The sequence below is a fragment of the Lynx canadensis genome, chromosome D1, assembly GCF_007474595.2.
Source record: "Lynx canadensis isolate LIC74 chromosome D1, mLynCan4.pri.v2, whole genome shotgun sequence".
NCBI classification, from domain to species: Eukaryota; Metazoa; Chordata; class Mammalia; order Carnivora; family Felidae; genus Lynx; species Lynx canadensis.
Genome location: NC_044312.2, coordinates 107,169,328 through 107,192,008, shown reverse-complemented (window position 1 = coordinate 107,192,008; position 22,681 = coordinate 107,169,328). Strand labels below are relative to the sequence as shown.

The following is a 22,681-nucleotide window of genomic DNA, read 5'->3' as shown; positions in this document are numbered from 1 at the left end:
CTTAAGTAGGCAGGTGTATTCACGGGGAGTGATTTTATTATCACGTTTTCACAATTACGTGCATTCCATACGTTTTGTGTATATTACATATTATATGTAATTAATTACAAAATATATAATTTAAGTCATGCAAATAATTTAAAAACCTTGGATCCCTCAAGATCTTAACTCCTGAGCGTGCCTCCCCCAGGCCCTCCTAATCTGGCCTCAATGCATTTGTCGCTCCTTAACGTCTGGCTTCTGCAGCGAGGTCGGATGGCACACCCCCGCCTCCGTGCCTACTGGCCCGCCTGGCCTTCCGCCCCACGGATGACCTCCGCCGCCGCCCTCCCCCGCCTTTCCCGGGCCTCCAAGCGCCCCCGTTCGCGCCCTCTCTGTTCCCTCGGCGGTGCGCGCGGCGCCCCGCGCGCCCCCGCCGTTGGCCGCGCGCCCCGCGTTCCGGGATTCGCGCCCCTCCGTCCGCGGCTCCGCCGACCTGGGGCAGAGCCGCCTGGGCCGCGCCGGCGCCGAGCCGCAGCCGCGGGATGGGCCTGAGCCCGGCCGCCCCCGGGAAGAGCAGGCTCCGCCTCTCCCGCTCCCCCGGGCCCCGCCCCAAACCCGCGTCCGGAGCCGCAAGTACGCGGCCCAGCCGTGACCCCGTTGCAGCGCCCCAGCCTGGAGGCCCTACTGGGAGGTTCTCGGACCCCCGCCCCGAGAAGTCACCAGAGTTGTCTTCCAGGCCCCTTCTCGTAGCTACGTGTTGATGGCGCGAAATGCCGGTTAACCGGAACGAGTGCACGCTCGGGAGGGAGCGTTTGATGTTCATTTCATCAGAGCGAGCCCAGCGACTCTGTTTGGGGCCGGAAGGGCTAGCGGGGTGGCAGTCCCGGGCAGGCGGAGTTGAGAACGGCTCTAGGGTTCTAGCTCCTCAGAAGCTTCTGCTGCCGGGTTTAGTCCCGGGATTTCTGGGCTCTCCCTCCACCTTCTTCCCCATTCTATCCCGGAGAGTTCCAAAGTCTTTCCTAACCGGAGGAGCCGAGACCTCTCCAGCACCTAGTCCCACAGCCCCCTTCGTTTACCCCCCAAATTGACTGAGGGCTGACCAGGCCAGGCTGGAGCTCGGAGCCACCTTCACAGAGATGTCCGAGGCGCTGCCTCCAACTCTCCCTTTACAGATTTCACTGTCTGTAGGAGGCAGTTGTGGTTTAAATAGCATCTTCCCTCCTCTCTCCCCCTTAGAAATATCCTCTCAAGCGTTGGTCCAGCTCTCTCCCAAGCACCTGCAGCAGGGAACCTCAGAACTGGACAGAAGCGTCCAGGAGGGGTAAGAGTCACCCTACGGAGGGACTGGCTTTTAGGGTGGGGGGAGCCTTTTGAAGAACCGACTTTGACGGCAGCTCTTATAATTCCGGAGGTGGTTTTCAGAGGCACCAGCCTACCATTAACCAGTAAACGGAAGGCTCGTGTGTGCCTGATAATAACCAGATTGTGACCAGGGCTTGGGGCCACTGACAGGACCTGCCTTGCGGCAGCTCTAGTCACAGTGTCTTGCCCAGAGCCCTGAGGACAGAATCGCTTTAGAAGAACGCTTACAATGTGGCCAGTTGGTCTCACTAATGAATGATGAGATCTTCTTGCAAATTTCCTTAATTCACTTTAATTGAAAACACGGTTTGCTTCTTTTGAAGATTTTAAGGGTCTAAAAGTTCCCCAAAGAGCTATGTTGAAAAGGAGGGGTTCTGTCCACTCCCATACACTATACTTTGGAGAAGGGGTGAAGCATAGGGAAAGGTCAAGAAAATGCCATTTTTTTGGTTGGTGATGTACCAGACGTGTACATATGGTCTCTCATTTAACTCTCTTGGGAATTCTGAGAAAAATACTTTCATCTCTGTTTTAGAGATAATCAAACTGATGTTCAGACAGATTTATTTACTAGCTCAAGGTTGGACAGCAAATATCAGAGCCGGGATTCAAACCCACGTCTTTTTTTTTTTTAAGATTTTATTTTTGGGGGGGGGCACCTGGGTGGTTCAGTTGGTTGAGTGTCCCAACTTTGGCTCAGGTCATGATCTCACTGTTTGTGAGTTCGAGCTCCCTATCAGGCTTTGTGCTGACAGCTCAGAGCCTGCTTCAGATTCTGTCTCCTTCTCTCTCTGCCCCTCCCCCACTCACACTCTGTCTCCAAAATAAACACTAAAAATTTTTTGTAAAGATTTTATTTTATTTTTATTTAAAAAAATTTTTAAGGGGGCGCCTGGGTGGCGCAGTCGGTTAAGCGTCCGACTTCAGCCAGGTCACGATCTCGCGGTCCAGGAGTTCGAGCCCCGTGTCAGGCTCTGGGCTGATTGCTCGGAGCCTGGAGCCTGTTTCCGATTCTGTGTCTCCCTCTCTCTCTGCCCCTACCCCGTTCATGCTCTGTCTCTCTCTGTCCCAAAAATAAATAAACGTTGAAAAAATAAAAAAAAAAATTAAAAAAAAATTTTTTTTAAGTTTATTTATTTATTTTTTTGACAGAGACAGAGACAGCATGAGTGGGGGAGGAGCAGAGGGGCAGGGTGGGGGGCGGAGAGAGAATCCCAAACAGGCTCCATACTGTCAGCACATAGCCGGATGCAGGGCTTGAACTCACGAGATCATGAGATCATGACCTGAGCTGAAACCGGGAGTTGAATGCTCAACTGACTGAGCCATCCAGGCTCCTCAAATTTTTTTTTTTTTTTTTGAAGTAATCTCCAAACCCAATGTAGGGATTGAACTCACAACCCTGAGGTTAGGAGTCACGTGCTCCTAAGGCTCTACCGAGCCAGCCATGTGTCTTTTTGACCCCAATATATTTCACCACACTATCCCAAAGCCTATTCCTGCCGTTGGTTTCAGCCCTCTCCTGCAACATTTTGTTTAAGGGACAAAATCTACTGATTTCTTTCATGACACTTGCAGTTACACTGTTGTGGCCTAATGAGATTTCTCAGAAATATGGAGCAAGTTGTTGGAAGAAACAGCTCAAGAGTTCAAGGGGCTTGCCTCTCACAGCTGGACCAGAAGAGAGAAGGGAGGGAGCAGGGTTCTACTGCATTTCATTAGAAGCCATTATGTACTATTACCAGTTTTTTAAAGCTATGTGCAAGTGTCCCTTTGATAAGTAAGAAAGATTATCCGCAATTTAAAAAAAAATCCTGAGAGCTACTCATTGCTATCATTAGCATTTTAAACAATCGTCTGAAAAGCAGTAAATGGCAGTGATTTTGTACGAAAGCTAAATGCGTGATCGCAGGAACAAGCCTTGGGGAAAATGTTTCCTAGAATCTGAAAATTGAAAGGTATCTTAAAATCCCACATCTGAAGTGATGCAGAATTTCCAGTATTTGTGAAATAGTGTGATTTGTTAACTACGTGATCCCAACATTCATTTAGGGAGGAGCCCGGAGTTAACTTGGAGACCACACCCAACCAGAAAAGAGCAGAGTCACATTCAACCCCGAAGCCTGAGAGTGAAAGCAAGTTAGCAAAGCAAGCCGCCAAGGTGGGCATCACAAGAATTTTTAGCGCGTATCTTTAACGTGCCTGTGGCTTCTCTGCAGACTGTGTTTTACTTTATTTAGACTGTGTGGCAGGTTGAACTGCCTAGCGACTTGGGATGTTGGATATGCTTTCAAAAATTCTTTAAACACAGCTTTGTTGAACTCTTCATTGAACTTTATTGAGGTATAAATGACATACAATAAATTGCACATATTTAGAATATATAGAGTTGGATGTGTTGTGACATATGGGTGCACCCACGAGACCATCACCGTAATCAAGATAATGAACATCTCCATAACTTACGAAACTTTGTTTCCCTTTGTAAATCCCCCCCCCCTTCTCACCTGCATCCCCAGGAATCACCTGATCTGCTTTATGTCACTGTATATTAATTTGCATTTTCTAGACATTTATGTAAGGAAATCATATCGTACATGCCCTTTTTGTCCATCTCCTTTCACATGATTTCATGTAATTATTTAAAGTTGTATCCAGGGGCGCCTGGGTGGTTCAGTCAGTTAAGTGTCTGACTTTGGCTCACGTCATGATCTCGTGGCTGGTGAGTTCGAGCCCCGCATCGGGCTTTGTGCTGACAACTCTTCAGATTCTGTCTCCGTCTCTCTCTGCCCCTTCCCCCGCTAACTCACTGGCTGTCTCTCAAATATAAATAGACATTAAAAACAATTAAGTTGTATCCATATTGTTGGGTGTAATTAATAGTTGATTCCTTTTTACTACTGAGTAGTATTCCATTTTTTTTTTCATTCACCTCTTGATGGGCATTTGAGCTGTTCCCAGTCTCTGGTTCTTACAAATAAAGCTTCTGTGGACATTTGTGCACAAGTCATTGTACAGACATATGCTGTCTTTTCTCTTGAGTGAATATGTAGGAATGAAATGGCTAGATCATACGGTAGATGTATGTTTAACCCACTGTTTTCCAAACTGATTGTGCCATTTTACATTCCCACCAGAAGTGTGTGAATGTTCAAGTTCCTCCGTGTCCTCATCAGCATTTGGTATAGTTAGTGTCTAATGTTAGCTATCCTAATAAGTATGTAGGGATCTCATTGTGGTTTTAATTTGTATTTCCCTAGTGACTAATGATATTGCACATCTTTTCATGTGTTTATTTGCCATTCACATATATCCTATTTGGTGAAGTGTCCAAATCTTTTGCCCATTGTTTGCCTTGGGTTTGTGTGTTTGGGAGTTCTTCAGAAATTCTGTGTGCAAACCCTTCATCAGATACATGCTTTGCAGTATTCTCTCTCGAGCAGGGGAGTGGGGCAGAGGGAGAAAGAGAGAATATCAGGGCCTGATCCCACCACTCCAGGATCACAACCTGAGCTGAAATCAAGAGTTGGACACTTAGCCGACTGAGCTACTCAGCTACCCCTAGATATTTTAAAGTTTTAGTTTTTTTTTTTTTTTTACATTTACATTTACATCTTTGATACATATTGAGCTATATGGTGTGAGGTACAGATTGAAGTTTTGTTTTGTTTTGTTTTCCTTATGAATATCCCGTTGTCCTGGCACCATTTGTTGAAAAGACCATTCTTTCTCCATTGAGTTGTCTTTGTACCTGCGTAAAACCCAGTTATCTATGTACTGTAAGTCTCCTCCGGAGCTCTCTGTTTTGTTCTGTTGATCCTACTTGTCTATTGTGGGGCTAGTACCGTACTATCTTGATTACTATAGCTTTATAATAACTCCTAAAATCAAGTAATGTTAGTCCTCCAACTACAGAGGACTCTACAGAAAGCCTTCCGGGATTTTGATGGGAATCACATCAAACCTTTAAGAGAATTGATGTCTTAACAATATTGAGTCTCCTGTCCCATGAGCAAGATGTGCTATTTATTTCTGTCATTTCCCTCAGCAATGGTTTATAAATTTCAGCATACAGATCTAGCACCTCTTTTGAAAGATTTTCAGATCTTTGGTCAGTATTTAATATTTTTTGATACCCCTGAAATAGCTTAAAATTTTTTTTCAGATTTCAATTTTGAAAATTTAAACTGAAAAAAATGTTAATTTCTGACCATTTGTTGCTAGTAATTGGAAATACTTTTTAAGTTTATTCATTTTGAGACTGCACGCGTGTGAGAGAGAACGTGAGCAGGGGAGGGGCAGAGAGAGAGGGAGAGAGAGAATCCCCAGCAGGCTCCATGCTGTCAGCATGGAGCCCAGGATGGGGCTCGATCCTATGAACCATGAGATCATGACCTGAGCAGAAATCAAGAGTCAGACGCTTACCCAACCGAGCCCCCTACAATTGACTTTTGTAGATTTACCTCCAACCTTACTTACTTGCTTTAGTGTCCTTTGGGGGGTAGATTCCAATAGACCTTTTACATAGGTGATCACATCATCAGCAAATAAAGACGGTTTGGCATTTTCTTTTCTAACCTGGATGCCTTTATTTATTTTTTGTCTTCAATTGCACTAGCTGGGAATTTCAGTACAATGCTTAATAGCAGGGTGCCAGCAGATGTTTGTCTCATTCTTCAACTTAAAGGGAAAACATCCAGTCTTTACCATTTAACATGATGTAAGCTGTAGGTTTTTCATAGAGCCATTTTATCAGATCTTTTTATCCCTTTTTAAATTTGTTGAGAGCTTTTTTTTTTTTTTTTAAAATCAGGAATAGACATTGAACTTTAACAAGTGCTTTTTCTGTACCTATTGAGATCACAGTTTTCCTTTTTTAGTTTGAATTACACTGAGTGGTGCTCAAATGTTCTAACAACCCTGAAATACTGGGTTGGGGGGGGAACCCACACGTGGCCATGATGTATCCGTTTTATACATTGTTTGATTCGATTTGTAGAATTTGGCTTAGAATTTTTGTATTTATATTCATAAAGGACATTGATCTGTGATTTTATTTTCTTGTAATTGTCTGGTTCTGTATTAGGGTAATGCTCGCCTTATGGACTGAGTTTGGAAGTATTCTCACTTCACAATATTCTGTGTAGGATTCATATCATTTCTTCCTTTCATGGTTGGTAGAATTTACCAGTGAAGTCATTTGGGCTTAGAGTTTTCTTTGTGGGAAGAATTTTAATTACAAGGCTACAAGAATTTTAACTACAAACCCTTGGTAGATATGGGGTGGTCACATGATCTGTTTCTTCATGAGTGAGCTTTAATGGCTTGTGTCTTCAAAGAATCTCTGCCGTTCTTATAATTTGTCAAATTTATGGGCATGAAGTTGTTTGTAATATTCCCTTACTGCCCATTTACTATCTGCAGAATGTGTAATAATGTCATCTCTCTCATCCCTGATATTGGTAACTTTTGTCTTTTTATTTTTCTAATCAGTTTGGTTAGAGTTTTATCAATTTTATTGGTTTTCTCGAAGACCTCGCTTATGATTTCATTGATTTTCTTTTATTGTTTTCTATTTTCTGTATCTCTGCTGCTGCCCCATTTGTTATCATTTCCTTTCTTCGGTGTTATTTCACAATTCTTATTTATTTATTTGTTTATTTTTTTGAGAAAGAGAGAGAGAGAGAGAGAGAGAGTGTGTGTGTGTGTGTGTGTGTGTGTGTGTGTATGTATGTGTGTGTGTGTGTGTGTGAGAGTAGGGGAGCGGTAGAGGGAGAGAGAGAGAGAATCTTAAGCAGGTTCCACGCCCAGTGCAGAGCCTGACATGGGGTTCAAACTCTTGACCATGAGGTCATGACCTGGGTTGAAATCAGGAGTCGGTGGCTTAACTAACTGAGCCACCCAGGCACCCCTCACATTTCTTTGTTAATGTCTTAAGGTGGAAGTGGAGGTCATTGATTTCAGACCTTTCTTCCTTTCTATTATAGGCATTTATGACTATAAACTTCCCCGTTTAACACACTTCATATGGTTTGAATCCATTTGAAATTTATTGAGACTTGCTTTATGGCCCGAAATATGGTCCATGTTGGTAAATGTTCTGTTAGCTCTTGAGAAGACTGTGTATTTTGCTATTATTGGTTGGGGTATGCTATAAATATCAGTTAGGTCAAGTTGGTTCATAGTGTTATTCAGGTCTTACGTTGATATTTTTCTATTAATTACATAGAGGAGTATGAAATTTCTGAATATGATTATGGATCTGTTTCTTTCTCCTTACAGTTTTATCAGTTCATTCTTGATGAATCATGGGGCCTGTTATTAGACATGTAGACAGTTAGGGTTATTATTTATTCTTGATAAACTGATTCCCTTATTATGAAATTACTTTCTTTATCACTAGTAATATTCTTTGCTTTGAAATCTACTTTGTCTGATAGTATAGCCACTCTAGCTTCCTTTCTTTTTTTTATTTATGTTTATTTTTTATTTATTTTTTTATGTTTTTATTTATTTCTGAGAGAGAGAAAGAGAGAGACTGAGCACGAGTGGGGGAGGAGCAGAGAGAGACGGAGACACAGAATTCGAAGCAGGCTCCAGGCTCTGAGCTGACAGCCTAGAGCCCGATGCGGGGCTCGAACCCAAGAACCATGAGATCATGACCTAAGCCAAAGTCGGACTCTCAACCAACTGAGCCACCCAGGCACCCCAGTATAACTTCCTTTCAATTAGTGCTAGCATGGCGTAAAATTTTCTTGCCTTTGCTTGTAACCTATTTATTTATATTTCAAATATGTTTCTTGTACGCAGCATGGAGTTGGGTTTTGCTTTTTAATCCAATCTAACAGTCTCTACCTTGTTTTTTTCTGATGTTTATTTATTTTTGAGAAAGAGAACACGAGCAGGGGAGGGGCAGAGAGAGAGGGGGACCAAGGATCTGAAGCGGCTCTGCACTGACAGCAAAGAACCCGATGTGGGGCTAGAACTCACAAACCCTGAGATTATGACCTGAGCCAAAGTCGGACGCTTAACTGACTGAGCCACCCAGGTGCCCCAAACTTTACCCTTTTAAAGTGTATAATTATAATGCACAGGTTTTTACTACATTCAGAGTTGTGTAGCCATTGTCACTAAAAAATCTTAGAACTTTCTCAATACTCTCTAAAACCTCTCTGCCCGTTACCAGTCACTTCCCAGTTTCCCCCTGTCCTAGTACCTGGGAACCCTACTTTTTGTCTCTATGGATTGACCTATTCTGAAATTCATATGTGGTTTTTTGTGTCTGGCTTCTTTGACTTAACATAACGTTTATGAGGTTTGTCCATGTTGTAACATGTAGCGGCCCTTCATTCATGTTTATTGGTGAATAATATTCCATTGTTTGTATAGACCACGTTTTGTTTAGCCATCCATCAGTTGATGGACATTTAGGTTGTTTCCATCTTTTGGCCATTGTGAATATCGCTGCTATGAACATTCATGTACAAGTGTGGACATAGGTTTTCAATTCTCTTTGATGTAAGTTACCTTTTATTTTAAATTACAGTTTTTTTTTTAACGTTTATTTATTTTTGAAGGAGAGAGAGAGAGAGACAGAGTGCAAGGGGGGGAGGGGCATAGAGAGAGGGTGACACAGACTCAGAAACAGTCTCCAGGCTCTGAGCTGTCAGCACAGAGTCCGATGGGGGGCTCGAACCCACAAACTGCGAGATCATGACCTGAGTCAAAGTCGGATGCTCAACCGAGTGAGCCACCCGGGCGCCCCCAGTCAGTTGTCTTTGAAAAGAACTGAAGTTATAAGAAAAAAATGAAGAGATTGGACCCAGTGTTTTTGAAGGTATCTTCTAGAGGTGGTTTTAGTGTGATATGATTCTAGGTGCTGAGAGTTGGCTGCAGAAGTTGACTATCCCAGTTACTGTGGGTTCATTAAGACCCTCTGCATTGTACTCGCTTAAAGGAGGTGAGGCTTTTGACCTCTTTAGTCAAATAATGATCCTGACAGTCAAAGGTTTTTATTTCTCATTATGTGATAGAAGAGGATAGGGCCAATTGATTCTATGAAAGAAGAGGAAAGTGCCAATCGAGTTGGTCTTAGTTATATTGTTCAGGAATGTAGCATTGTCGATGATTAGAACATTATTACCAGGCCAATGAATGATCAAGTCCAGCCACCAATAAGAATTTCCGTTTCTGGGGCGCCTGGGTGGCTCAGTCAGTTAAGCGGCCGACTTCGGCTCAGGTCACGATCTCGTGGTCCGTGAGTTCGAGCCCCGCGTCGGGCTCTGTGCTGACAGCTCGGAGCCTGGAGCCTGTTTCGGATTCTGTGTCTCCCTCTCTCTGACCCTCCCCCGTTCATGCTCTGTCTCTCTCTGTCTCAAAAATAAATAAATGTTAAAAAAAAAAATTTATAAAAAAAAAAAAAAAATTTCCATTTCTCCTTGAGGGGTATTTTGACAAGACACTATGCCAACTTCCAGAATGTTTTAAGACCATTTTGTTCAAACGGTACTCTAAGGACTGACTTAGCTTAACAGAGAGCAGAGCAAGTGGGTAGCAGTCATAAATGTTCACGAAGCCCCCATATTGCACAATATATAACAAGGTTGATATTTTTGTAAGTGTTTTCAGTTTAGTACTTTACCAAGTCAGACTCTTTAGCAAGCTTTATGATGCGGGAAGTTGCTGTTGCCCTTCTAGCTGCGGGGAGGACATCACCTTCGACATTTTAGAAGATTGTTTTTATTTTTATTATTTATTTATGTATTTATTTAATTATTTATTTTTAAAAAAATGTTTTATTTATTTTTGAGACAGAGAGAGACAGAGCATGAGCAGGGGAGGGGCAGAGAGAGAGGGAGACACAGAATTGGAAGCAGGCTCCAGGCTCTGAGCTGTCAGCACGGAGACCGACGCGGGGCTTGAACTCATGAACTGTGAGATCATGACCTGAGCCGAAGGCAGACGCCCAACCAACTGAGCCACCCAGGCGCCCCTAGAAGATTGCTTTTAAACAATCTTGCATTTTTAAGGGTAGGCTCTGGAATCTCATTTGATAACACTATAAGCAAAAAGCAGGTCTGTAGGGCTCAATGTTACTGGCAAAAATGTAGTAAGAGATGAATAGGATTTTACTTAATAGCAGTGAAATAAGGACTATCGAAGTTTCCTTGGCTACATTTAAAAAAAAAATTTTTTTTTAACATTTATTTATTTTTGAGACAGAGAGACAGAGCATGAACGGGGGAGGGTCAGAGAGAGAGGTAGACACAGAACCTGAAACAGGCTCCAGGCTCCGAGCTGTCAGCACAGAGCCCGATGCGGGGCTCGAACTCACGGACTGTGAGATCATGACCTGAGCCGAAGTCAGACGCTTAACTGACTAAGCCACCCAGGCCCCCCCCCCCTTTTTTTTTTATTTAGCAGAGATCTGGAAGGATCCTTGCCCTCAAGGCCCTCACAGACTGTGTGGGGAAACAGGAAGTAGATAAGACTTACATTACAATGTGATAAGCAACATTATCATGGGTCCTTGCAGGAGACCTTGTATATCATTGATACATGGTTTCATTCACTTCCCCCGTTTTAGAGAGTCCGGCTCTGGGTTTTATTTCTGAGATGTTGTCGGGGTCAGGGTCAGAGCCTAAAGTGGAATTCCTAATATTTGTGTTTTGAGGATTTTCTTACACCGCTGGCTTTCCACATCCGCTCTAATACCTGGTCAGGGGTTGACCTGAGAGTCCATGCATTCTAGAAAAGGTCCCAAGGCTTCACCTTTTTACTCCTAGGAGTTCAAATTCTTGCTCTTACCTTGTGATTTTGCTCTTGCCAACCTGCCACAGGCTGCAGGCAGGAACAAACCCTCGACCCACTTCCCTACCACATCTGTCAGATTGATAAAACTTTCAGAAACATTATCCCGGGGCCTTACAAAATACTGGTTTTTCTCAGCAGGTGACTAATTCTGGGAGGAGGGTCAGAGCTGGGTTGCCAGTCTCTGCAAAGGGAATAAAAGGCAGGTGGATGGAACGTTTTGAAGTAACATCTGACTCCAAAGGGAGAAAGAGGGCACAGAGACCCTAATCTGGAATTGGAGATTGGAACATCACTTGGGACTGGAGGTTTGTCCTGGAGGCTATAGACGGTTCCATGAGGTCGATGAAATGCTGGGGAGGATAAAGTACAGGGAAAAGGAAGGACAAGACTTTGGAAAAGCCTCCAATGTAGCTATAACACTGGGTGCGATTAGAGTCACCTGGGGAGCGCTTAAAACTCTAGTCCCCAGGCCATACTCCAGATCAGTCTTACTTTTTATTTTTTTAATGTTTATTTATTTTTGAGAGAGAGAGAGAGTGTGTGTGTGTACGTGGGGAAGGAGCAGACAGAGAGGGAGACACAGAATCCGAAGCAGGCTCCAGGCTCTGAGCTGTCAGCAGAGAGCCCGATGCGGGGCTTGAACCCACGAACCATGAGATCATGACCTGAGCCGAAGCCGGACTCTTAACCGACTGAGCCACCCAGGCGCCCCAGAGTCTTAAGTTTTAAAAGTTCCCCAGGTCATTTTCATGTGCAACCAAGGTGGAGACCCAAAGCTCAATAAAATCAATTTAGTGATTTCTTAGAGAAAATCTAGCAAGGGAGTGGTAATTCTTGTTGACTATTGAGTCTGTTGTGAATCACATTCAAGTTTTTACCTTACTACCCCTATCCAGTGATAATACTGCAGGTGAAGAGTGTTAAGGAACAAAAGAAAACTCCTGAAAATTCTAAAATCCCCTCCTCTTCCCCAAAGAAAAGAACCACTGACTAATACCTCTTGTGAATATAGATGTCAAAATCCTCAACAGAATACCAGCAGACTGAATTCGTCAACACAGAAAGAGGATATACACTGTAACTGAGATTTATCCCAGGTGTGCAAGTTGGGTATAACACCCTCAAATAAATTAATGTCATACACCATATTAATGAAGGACAGAAATAATGTGATCTTATCCTTGTACCCAGAAAAGGCAGTTAGCAAAATCAAGGTGAATGACGGGCTGATGGACCCAGGGTTGCCTGGGGCTGGGGTTAGGAGATGGGAAGGTCTACACAGGCATGAGAAATCTCTTCGGATGTTTAGGACAATCCACGTTCTCACTTGGATGGTGGTGATGATGGTTAAGCAAACTTTGTGAATTTGTAACTTGGAAAAGAAACAGGTGAACCCCCTCCCACCCCCCTTTTACTTCCAGGAGGTTTGGCCCAGGCGAATGGCTGTCCTTCGCCAGGGAAATAGAGCTGGGAACGGGGAGGTGAGCTATAGCCTTGAGGAAGTTAGGCTATGTGGGCAAATTGTTGCAAAGTTGGCGTAAGTGACAAGCCACTGTAAAGTTGATGGCTCGGTGGGGTGGTTTGATTGTCTAAACTGGCTCTGACCTTCCTTTCTGGGGGAGGAATCAGGGAACAGACCTTCTTCCCAGGACGAACAGGGATAGTTTGGGAGGGATGCACATTACAGAAGGAGGGATATGGGATAGGAAGGATATGAGAGTTTCTTTCTTTTTCTTTCTGTTTCTTTCCTTCCTTCCTTCCTTCCTTCCTTCCTTCCTTCCTTCCTTCCTTCCTTCCTTCCTTTCTCTTTTTCTGCGTCTAGTCAAGAGATGGAAACACACAGTAAGTTAAACGGGGAGATTTACTATAAAGAATTATTAAACTACGTAAGAGTAACTACAGGATATGAAGAAACTTGGGGTGCCTGGGTGGCCCAGTCGGTTAAGCATCTGACTTCGGCTCAGGTCACGATCTCATGGTTGGTGAGTCAGAGCCCTCCATCAGGCTCTCTGCTATCAGCATGGAGCCTGCTTTGGATCCCCCCCCGCCCCTCCCCCACTCGTTCTCTCTCAAAAATAAATAGACATTAAAAAAAAAAGATATGAAGAAACTCAGTATGGTCTCCCAGGGCTGAGGGAGAAAACTCAAGGAAGGACAGACTTGGAAGGGATTGAGATTCGGTTAGAGAGGTGAGCAGAGAAGTTTGGTTTGGCCAGGCTGGGACGGCACCGTGACTGCTGGGCAAATGCAACCCTTTGGAGTGTGTGTGGGGAGCTGGCATGCAGAGGAGGGGAGGACCCTTTGGACCACAGGTGGTCCACGTGGTGACCTGTAGAGGAAATCGGGACATCAGCAGGTGCAGGAAGTGTCTGGGCACTGATGTCTCCATCAAAAGGGCCCCAGAAGGGTTATTGCCAGGCCAAGGCTGCAAGGTGATGGGGTCGGAGGGATCCGGCTCAGGCAGAGCTCCACTAGAAGTCCTCACACCCACACTACTGACCATCACCCTCCTCACCACCCCCCCACCCCCGCCCCTGCAGGAGAACCCCTTCCACAGTGCTCATTTTCAGGGAGAAATGCTGAAAAGAGTTCCAGCACATATCGCAGAACTCATCTGGAGGGTGCTTTTGGAACCAAGGGGCAATACATTGATAGCTGGCACAGTTAGCCTCTGTGGCTTTCATAACGAGGGTGACAGCGGGGGGGGGGGGGGTGGGTCCTTTGGTCCCGTGTGTGGAGAGAGCTTCTTGCCGCCGGGATTTCTGTAAAGCGATGGAATCCGGTGGCTTTAGGCTGAGTGGTAGCTGCTCTCCAAACCGGGTCCTTGGGCACGTGCAGTTTCTTTCTTCGATCTTATTTCTTCCGTCACAGAGCAAACCAAGACCCAGACCTGGAGACCTGATTGAGATTTTTCGCATCGGCTATGAGCACTGGGCCATCTACGTGGAAGACGACTGTGTGGTCCATCTGGCTCCCCCGAGTAAGAGTGGATACTCTACTGAAATGTTGATATTGATATTGAAGTTAGCGGAGTGAAGAGAGATACAGTTAGTTATCATGTTCCTCAGCTGCTGCCTTTCATTAGCCGTAGAATTCTCGAAGCATTACCGGGCCTTAATTGAACTGGGTGATGGAGCCTGATCTCTTGTCTACCAAAATCCACTGAGTGTCCAGCCCTAAGGGAGATGGAAAGTCAGAAAGTGTCCCCCTGTTCCCTGAACCTCAGTCCCCCTTCCTCATATTTCTGAGGGTTCCCCGGGAGGAGTGCAGATGCTTACAGGTTCCGATCGTCCCCAAATGCTGCTTCCGGCTCCCTGATCGCTTGGGCCCCTCCGCCTGCCCTTGTCTCCCTGCGCTTTCCACCTGTCCGGGGCTGCTGGGCCTCATTGTGGACCCAGCTGTTCTTTCATTTGTCAACATTGCCTCCCACAAAGGCTGAGATGAAACTGGCAGCTGATTAAAACTTGAGTGGAGACGTGTTGGGAGGAAGCAGGGAAATTGACAGAATAGAACAGAACAGGAAACTGACTCAGTTAACTGGTCGCCTGGGGCGAAGGGCCCTGGAGGAGCTGGAGAATATGCATACTCTTTGATGCCTTTGGAATTTTGCATCCTGTGCAAGGACTGCCCGTTCAGGATGGAATTACAGAAGGGCACTGGGACGGCTCACGGCTCTCACTGCCTGGGGCTCCGTCCTCCTCCTTGGGCCCAGCCTCTCATCTGCTGGGACCTTCCAGCAGGGCAGAGCCCCTCTCCCATGCCCCGCCTACACCCGGACAAGGTAAAAAATGCTCCCCGTTACAGTTTCCTCCACCTCTCCTTCCCAGACTGAGTCCGGGAGCCTCCGTCTTGTATAACCAGAGAGGTCGCTAACAGTCACGTCCCCACCCTCCCTGTCAGATCTTCCTCTGAAAATGAATTCTGCTCCTCAGAGCTGAATTCCCTGCTGCCAGCTCTTGTAAAATCAACAGAGAGTCTTCTAATACGGAAGGACAGAACAAGGGACACTTCTTGTTCTCAGACAACTTTCAGAGGAGGAGGGTACCCACCTTGGCCTATACATATGGGCTCGGCAGAAACACAGTCTTGGTTTTAGATTGCGACCGTCCTGGTTCTGGGCAGGTGCTTGACCCTCTCTGAGCATCTGTGTCCTCTAAGGACTGAATATGATAACATAACCCCTTTCAAATGTTTCTCTTTTCGAATCCGTGGAATGCTGTCTCCAAATCCCAGTGTTTGAGTGGAGACAAAGGCAACATGGTTCTGGCTGGAAGCTAAGTGGGGTAGCAGCGAGAGGCCTGTCTGCTTGGGCTCCCCTGTGCCCAGCGGTGGCTGCAGAGGGAGGCAGGTCACGGAGCCCCACACCCGGGAGCTGACACTTACCTGTAAGGGTGCTTAGCGCACGTTTGCAAAGATGCTGAAGTCTAGTTAGGAAAGCCAGACTCAAAACTCTTAGGACTCTGTCAGGTCAGTGCAACACAGGATGGAGTCCGGGGCTGTGACATAAGGTTCTTCTGGAGTTTTATGAGAGAGAGAGATTGCTGCGGGGGTTGACCGTGGGGAGTGCGGTGCAGGGTAAAAGTCTTCATGGGCAAGTTGGTCCCGGGCAACTCCTTTCATCTGACTCCCATCCTCTTCCGTGCCTTTTGATTTTTGTTTAAGCGTATTTCTTTATTTTGAGAGACAGAACATGAGCGAGGGAGGGGAAGAAAGAGAGAGAGAGAGAGAGAGAGAGAGAGAGAGAGAGAGAATCCCAAGCAGGCTCTGCACTGATCAGTACAGAGCCCCAGGCGGGGCTCGAACTCACGAACTGTAAGATCCAAGAGTCGGATGCTTAACCGACTGAGCCACCCAGGCGCCCCCTGCCATGCTTTTTATAGATGGTGAAGCCGAGGCCTCGGAGGGAAGCAGCTTGACCAACATCTTGGCCGGAGCCAGTGCTCTGCACACCCCCGCCCCCGCCCAGCTGTCCCTTGCAGGTTTCCAGCTTGTGTTCATCTGGGTCTCTCTCTAGGTGAGGAATTTGAGGCCGGCAGTATCAGTTCCATCTTCAGCAACCGGGCCGTGGTGAAATACAGTCGCCTGGAGGACGTGCTGCACGGCTGCTCTTGGAAGATCAACAACAAGCTGGATGGGACGTACCTGCCCCTGCCCGTGGACAAGATCGTCCGGCGCACGAAGAAGATGATCAACAAGGTGGTGCAGTACAGCCTGATTGACGGGAACTGTGAGCACTTCGTCAACGACCTCAGATACGGTGTGCCCAGGAGCCAGCAGGTAGGGTGGCTTTGGCTCCGCCGGTGGCTCCTTGCCCGGCTCTCCTGGGGCCTTGTCGTCCCAGTCACTGGTCGGAACGGTGCGCGGTGGTTTCGTATTCTTTGTTGCACTACTGGGCTTCTGCTTCTACGGGGCTTTACGGTTCAGGAGGTATTTTCACCGCTAGGAACCCACGGAGGGCTGTAGAGCAAGGGCCCTGGGCCGAGTCCCAGCTTGGCCGTGTGTCTTCTTGGTCAAACCATTTTTATTTCTGAGACTGTTTGTTCTTTTACAGGATGGGGATGAACCGAGGTCCATACTTTATTGTTAAAGCTGCAAACTAGCGGCGACATGTGGCCCGCAGACGTGTTTTGCCTGGATGAGTAGTAGTTTCTTTTTTTTTAATTTGAATGACTTGCCAGCATTTTTTTTTTTAATGTTTATTTATTTTTGAGAGAGAGGGAGAGAGAGAGAGTGTGTGTGTGTGTGTGTGTGTGAGCAGGGGAGGGGCAGAGAGAGAGAAGCAGGCTCCAGGCTCCGTGCTGTCAGCACAGAACCTGACACGGGGCTCGAACTCACAAAACTGTGAGATCATGACCTGAGTCGAAGTCGGACGCGTAACTGACTGAGCCCCTCAGGTGCCCCAAACAGCATTTAACCACGTAGAGATTTTATATAAAAGGATCTGGATTCACAGCCTCCCTAGAACAACTAATTGATCAGCCGACACGCTGTGGGGCCAAGCGTGTCTGCCTCTTTCGACGGGGTGTGTGTGGCGGGGGTCAGGTATGCCACCTTCCGCTTTCACCCGCTTAACCTGCCTGGCCAGCCGGGGCTGTGTCTGGGTTTATGACTTCCCACCACACAGAGCGGAAGTAAATCCAACCAGGCACAGCCCACGTGTTCAAGAGCTTTGAAAACCTAAGTATCTGTGACAACTTGAGCAGCCCTTGTTTATATCCGGTCCCTACTAAAACCCCCTGAGATGAGTGGAGGACGTATTTGTCATCCCCTTTTTCATAGATTAAGAAGTCAGGACTTAACAACTAAATAAGTAAAAATAAAGATTAATTGTGAGAAGAAAAAAAAATACCAAGAATTAAAGGTAGGACGTAATTTTTCTGCTTTTTTTCCTACGTCTTTTTATGTTCTCTCTGGCTGCGGGGCTCAAATCCCAGTCTGTCTACTATTGCTGAGCGTGAGCGGGTCACCCAGCCCCCGCCCCTGCCCCCTCTACTTTGTGCACCTTCCCCCTTTGTACTCTGCCCACTCGTGGCCCGTACACCGTTCTTGGGAGGCCTCACTCCAGGGCCGAGGGCTTGGGGATTCCGGTGTGAAGGATCGCCTGTCCCCTGAGCGTTTGTACATGAAAAGAAGACCCCCAAGGATCAGATGGATTATAGGGGGCCTTCTCTGGAGTGTGGGGCAAGCTTAGACATTAATTCACTTCGTGACTTTGCCCCAGTGAGTTTTGTCCAAGTGAGTCCCCCTCCGTGGCTCTCAGATTCCCTGTATGTGGAATGAGGGCCCCTGTGGCTGTGCCGCTCTGAGATCCTTTGCCTCTGAGCCCTACACTGGAGGCAGACCCTGAGCCGAATGGACTCCGAGGGAAGAAGGGGGCCAGGAGCCGTGGATGCCCATGGGGGAAAGGGAGAGCATCTGCCTCCGCTGTCCATCCCGGGCCATCCTGACCTCTCTCGAATCTTTGGAAATATAGGCCAGCCAGGTCGCTTCCTCCTCTAGAAAAAGACTCCAGGCAGGCCGGTTCCTGAAGGGGAGGGGTGAGGTGTAGGGGTAGGGCGGGGCACAAGCCTCTGAGTGTCCTGTGAACCCCTCTGCTCTGCAGGTGGAACACGCCCTGATGAAAGGAGCGAAAGCTGCCGGTGTGGTTATTTCAGCTGTGGTGGACAGCATACGGCCCAAGCCCGGCCCCGCCTGAAGGTGCTGGAAATTCCAGGCAGAGGAAGAACGGCTGCCACCAGCAAGGACAATCACAGCCCCTTTCCTCCCCTTGCCTTCTCTCGCCAGAGCTCCTCCCGAGAAAATCGGGAGCTTCTGGAGGAATCTCGAGTGTATCCAATTACCCCTCCAGAAATACATCCAATATATGTGATCATAGATCCATGGATTCTCGGGGTGAGAAGAACCGAATATTTATTATGCCTCCCCTAGGCGCCAGGCACCGTGCTAGGCATCACTTCATATACTCGTTTCATTTTATTCTCTGTGGGAAGGGTCTTGCTTGTTTCCGAGGCCGACTCTGGTCTGTGATGCCTGAATACCATCTGACACATCCCGGAAACCTCGGCTCGAACATTCCCAGAAAGGGCTCTTCAGAAGTTCTTTTTCTTGAGCTAACCGCCTCCGGATTTTGCATTCATGCGAATCCTGCTCTTTCTGACCCACAGAGCTGTGCAGGGGGAGGAGGATTTTAAGGGAGCTCGTGACTTGCGATTCAGGGTCCTCGGTGCCTTAATCTGAGAAAAATCTTTCTTGGATTTAAAAAAAAAATCATACATCAGCCTTGTTCTTCATTGTTTAACCACGCCCCCCCTTAATTTTCTTCTTTTTAAAGTTTTTATTTTTGAGAGAGATTGTGCGTGAAAGCGGGGTAGGAGCAGAGAGAGGGGGAGAGAGGCAGAGAACCTGATGCGGGGCTTGAACTTATAAACCTTATAAACCAGATCATGACCTGGGCTGAAGGCAGACGCTTAACCGACAGAAACACCCAGGCACCCCCCACCCCCCACACTTTCAAGTATAATCAACATCACCATTTACTTTGGCTTTTTTTCTTACAATTACCAGGAAATAGGAAATTGTTATTTTCACTGATTTCAGATGAATATTTCAAATGATTTACACAGTGGACTTCTGTGTGAACGAGGCAGGGGAAGGAGTGATTTTTGTGTGTTGACCGTTGTTGGTGTGATAGATCTAAAATTATGACCAGGGGGACGCCTGGGTGGCTCAGTCGGTTGGGCATCTGACTTCGGGTTGGGTCATGATCTCGCGGTTTGTGAGTTCGAGCCCCACGTCGGGCCCTGTGCTGACAGCTCGGAGCCTGGAGGCTGCTTCAAGTTCTGTGTCTTCCTCTCTCTCTCTCTGCCCCTCACCCACTTGTGCTCTGTCTCTGTCTCAAAAATAAATAAATGTAAAAAATAAATAAGTAAATAAAATAAAATAAAATAAAATAATGACCAGGGATGGTTGGTGCCCTTTGAGAGCTGAAGCCATCCAGGAGAGCTAGAAAAGGGCTCCTGGAAAGGCTGGGAGAGCAGGACGGAACCCCCAAAGCATTTCACATAAGATCTGTCAGATCTCCCGTGAGCCTTTCTCCTGTTTGGAGAAAGTAGACCCTCAGTGAAACTCTTCCATTTTTCCCCCCTTCCATTCTTTTCTTGGCGATCCAAACTTGACCGTATCCTCCTGTTTCTTAGGTGCTGGAGTCTGGGTGTGCGTCTCTGTCTTCCACCCGCCCTGCCCGATGGCCTCCCTCTTTGCTTTGCGTGGCATTTCCAGGTGTCGGTAGAGAGAGCCTGTGCCCTCATTTCTGTGAATCGGGGATGAGCATAAAGCCATTACCTCTTATCGCTCCCATCATCTCCCCTGTACCCCCCCCCAAAATCCGCTGAGCCCCCCGATACCTCTCCCTTCAGTCTCCTTACTCATTATGGTCTGGGTTGACACGTTGAAGCAGAACGCAGCCGCCAGGAATTTGTATTTTCTGGAGTATATTCCTTTTAGTCTTAAATGAATTCAGTCGTGTATTAGTGACCCTTTTGATTGAGGATGAGACTTTGAACTCCCCGCCCCCTTTTTTTTTTAATTTTTTTTTCAACGTTTATTTATTTTTGGGACAGAGGGAGACAGAGCATGAACGGGGGAGGGGCAGAGAGAGAGGGAGACACAGAATCGGAAACAGGCTCCAGGCTCCGAGCCATTAGCCCAGAGCCTGACGCGGGGCTCGAACTCACGGACCGCGAGATCGTGACCTGGCTGAAGTCGGACGCTTAACCGACTGCGCCACCCAGGCGCCCCTCCCCGCCCCTTTTAATCCTTACTCGAATAAACGGGATGTTGTTTGATCATCAAACAAACAACTCCCCCACACCAGGGAGTGTTTTGGTGACTCCTAAACTAAGGGCTTATCCGTCGTCGCTTACGCTGGGGACAGAAAGATGCTTCCCTGCTTTCTTTTCGGGTTTGCACCCGCTGGGGCAGAGGGCCTCTGCCTGAACCCGTGAGCAGCGGTGGGGGAACGGCAGGGAGACGTTGAGTCGGTTGGAAGAGACCACCTGCCGGCTGGCCAGCCTCTGCGTCCCAGCTGCCTGTAAAGCCGTGGGGTCTGGAACCCACACCTTGCAGACGTGGGGGCAGAGTTTCTCGAAGCGCCGTTTAAAACCCAGGGGCGGTGTCTGCGGTTCTCGGGTAAACACTGAAATCTCTGCTTTGAACCCTGGGTGAGGGTTTTTACTCTCGCAGGTATAAGGCCCATCCCCCCCTGTTCTGGGAGATCCGAAGGGAAAGCAGTGGAAATGGAAGTGTTTCTGAGATGTCAGACCCGGATCTCTCGTTTGGGTGCTTATTTTTTAGTGTGTATTCCTTTTCACTTTTGGGGGCTGGGCCGGGGGAGGGGGCGGTCAGCGGTGATCTTGGTTCACTGGGCGTGTCACAGGGAAAGTCGGAGAACTTGAACGCGCTGCGTTCCCTCATGGCGGGGAGGGGGGGCCCAGTGGCAGTGACACCTGAGCCGACAGGTGCTTCACGCGGTCCAGGTGCGTGGCTTACTGCTTGAGAGGCTGAATTCAGAAAAAAAAAAAAAACCTTCAGAAATAAGTTCTGCCGAGGTTAAGTGGAGAGGGATTGGTAAAGGGATCTGGTTTCGCTGACTGGGAGCGGGACGTAGGGAGCAGGAAACAACGGTCAGCCGGGGATGCCAGCTGCATAAAAGAGAATGCAGCCCTCCGCTCGGGCAGCAGGCCGGAGGCTAAGGGGGGAAATGGACAGAGGCGAGTCCTGGGACGCCAGGGGTAGCGATAAGCTGCTCCCCAGGTCCTGGTTTGAAGTTTTTTTTGTCTACTGTGTATAATCACCTTTTGTTATTCTCAAGCCTTGTCTTGGAAAGGGGAGTGGAGAGCCAGTGCACAAGCCGCGGTCCCCAGGAGAGCTGCGAGGGAAGAGGCTCGGGGAGCACTGGAAGGAGTCCGTCAGAAGCGAGCAGCCCAGGGAGTCTCCCTGTCCATGTCCTCTGGAAAACCCTGGGAGAGAACTGGATGTCCTGTAGTCAGGCAGGGGCGGGGCTTGGTCAAAAAAGTGGCGTTTGGGGGGTGCCTGGGTGTCTCAGTCCATTGAGCATCTGACTCTTGATTTTAGCTCAGGTCACGATCCTAGGATCGTGAGATCGAGCCCCGCGTTGGGCTCCGTGCCGGGTATAGAGCCTGCTTGATTCTCTCTCTCTCTCTGTCAAAAAAAAGTAACGTATTTTTTAAAAATTTATTTTATTTATTTATTTTTTTAATTTTTAATGTTTCTTTATTTTTGAGACAGAGACAGAGAGACAGAGTGCAAACAGGGAGGGGCAGAGAGAAAGGGAGACACAGAATCCGAAGCAGGCTCCAGGCTCGGAGCTGTCAGCCCAGAGTCTGGCGCGGGGCTTGAACCCACCAACCGTGAGATCGTGACCTGAGCCGAAGTCGGATGCTCAACTGACTGAGCCACCCAGGCGCCCCTAAAAAAAGTAAGATTTTAAAGGGAAGGATGGCGTCTGAATCTGTAGGACTTGGATGCTTATAATCACACAGGGTCCAGCACAACATAAGGGCAGTGGGAATTGAACACCATTCTGATGATGATAAAGCATTTTGACCCCCACACTGTTCCTACCGAAAGTTCTTTTGTCACGTTAGCAGACCAATACATGGTTATACAAACTCTGAGAAGGCTATTTGGGCCGCCTAAGGCTCTGTTCTCCCAAAGTTTCTGTTCCCAGGGCTATTGAAGCCAATTGTTGGCCAAGCAGACTCTCTGAAGAGAAGGCAACTATTTATGAACCCTGTGCTGCTTCCTGGCACAGAAGGAGTGGTTTGGGCTTTTTTTTTTTTTTTTTTTTGGCTTGATTAGTGGTTTTTTGTTTTTTTTTTTAATTTTTTTTTTCAACTTTTTTTAAATTTATTTTTGGGACAGAGAGAGACAGAGCATGAACGGGGGAGGGGCAGAGAGAGAGGGAGACACAGAATCGGAAACAGGCTCCAGGCTCTGAGCCATC

At 47.2% G+C, this 22,681-nt stretch overlaps 1 protein-coding gene across 1 annotated transcript; it reads left to right on the top strand.

Annotated features, from left to right (window-relative positions):
* Positions 1-770: 770 nt before the first annotated feature.
* On the top strand, positions 771-18,526 carry PLAAT5 (phospholipase A and acyltransferase 5). Its single transcript, XM_030333646.1, has 5 exons — positions 771-1,303; positions 3,397-3,505; positions 14,029-14,137; positions 16,172-16,434; positions 18,260-18,526. Exons 1-5 carry the CDS (start codon positions 1,119-1,121, stop codon positions 18,350-18,352), a joined length of 759 nt encoding a protein of 252 aa, XP_030189506.1. The 5' UTR covers positions 771-1,118; the 3' UTR covers positions 18,353-18,526.
* The last annotated feature ends 4,155 nt before the right edge of the window (positions 18,527-22,681 follow it).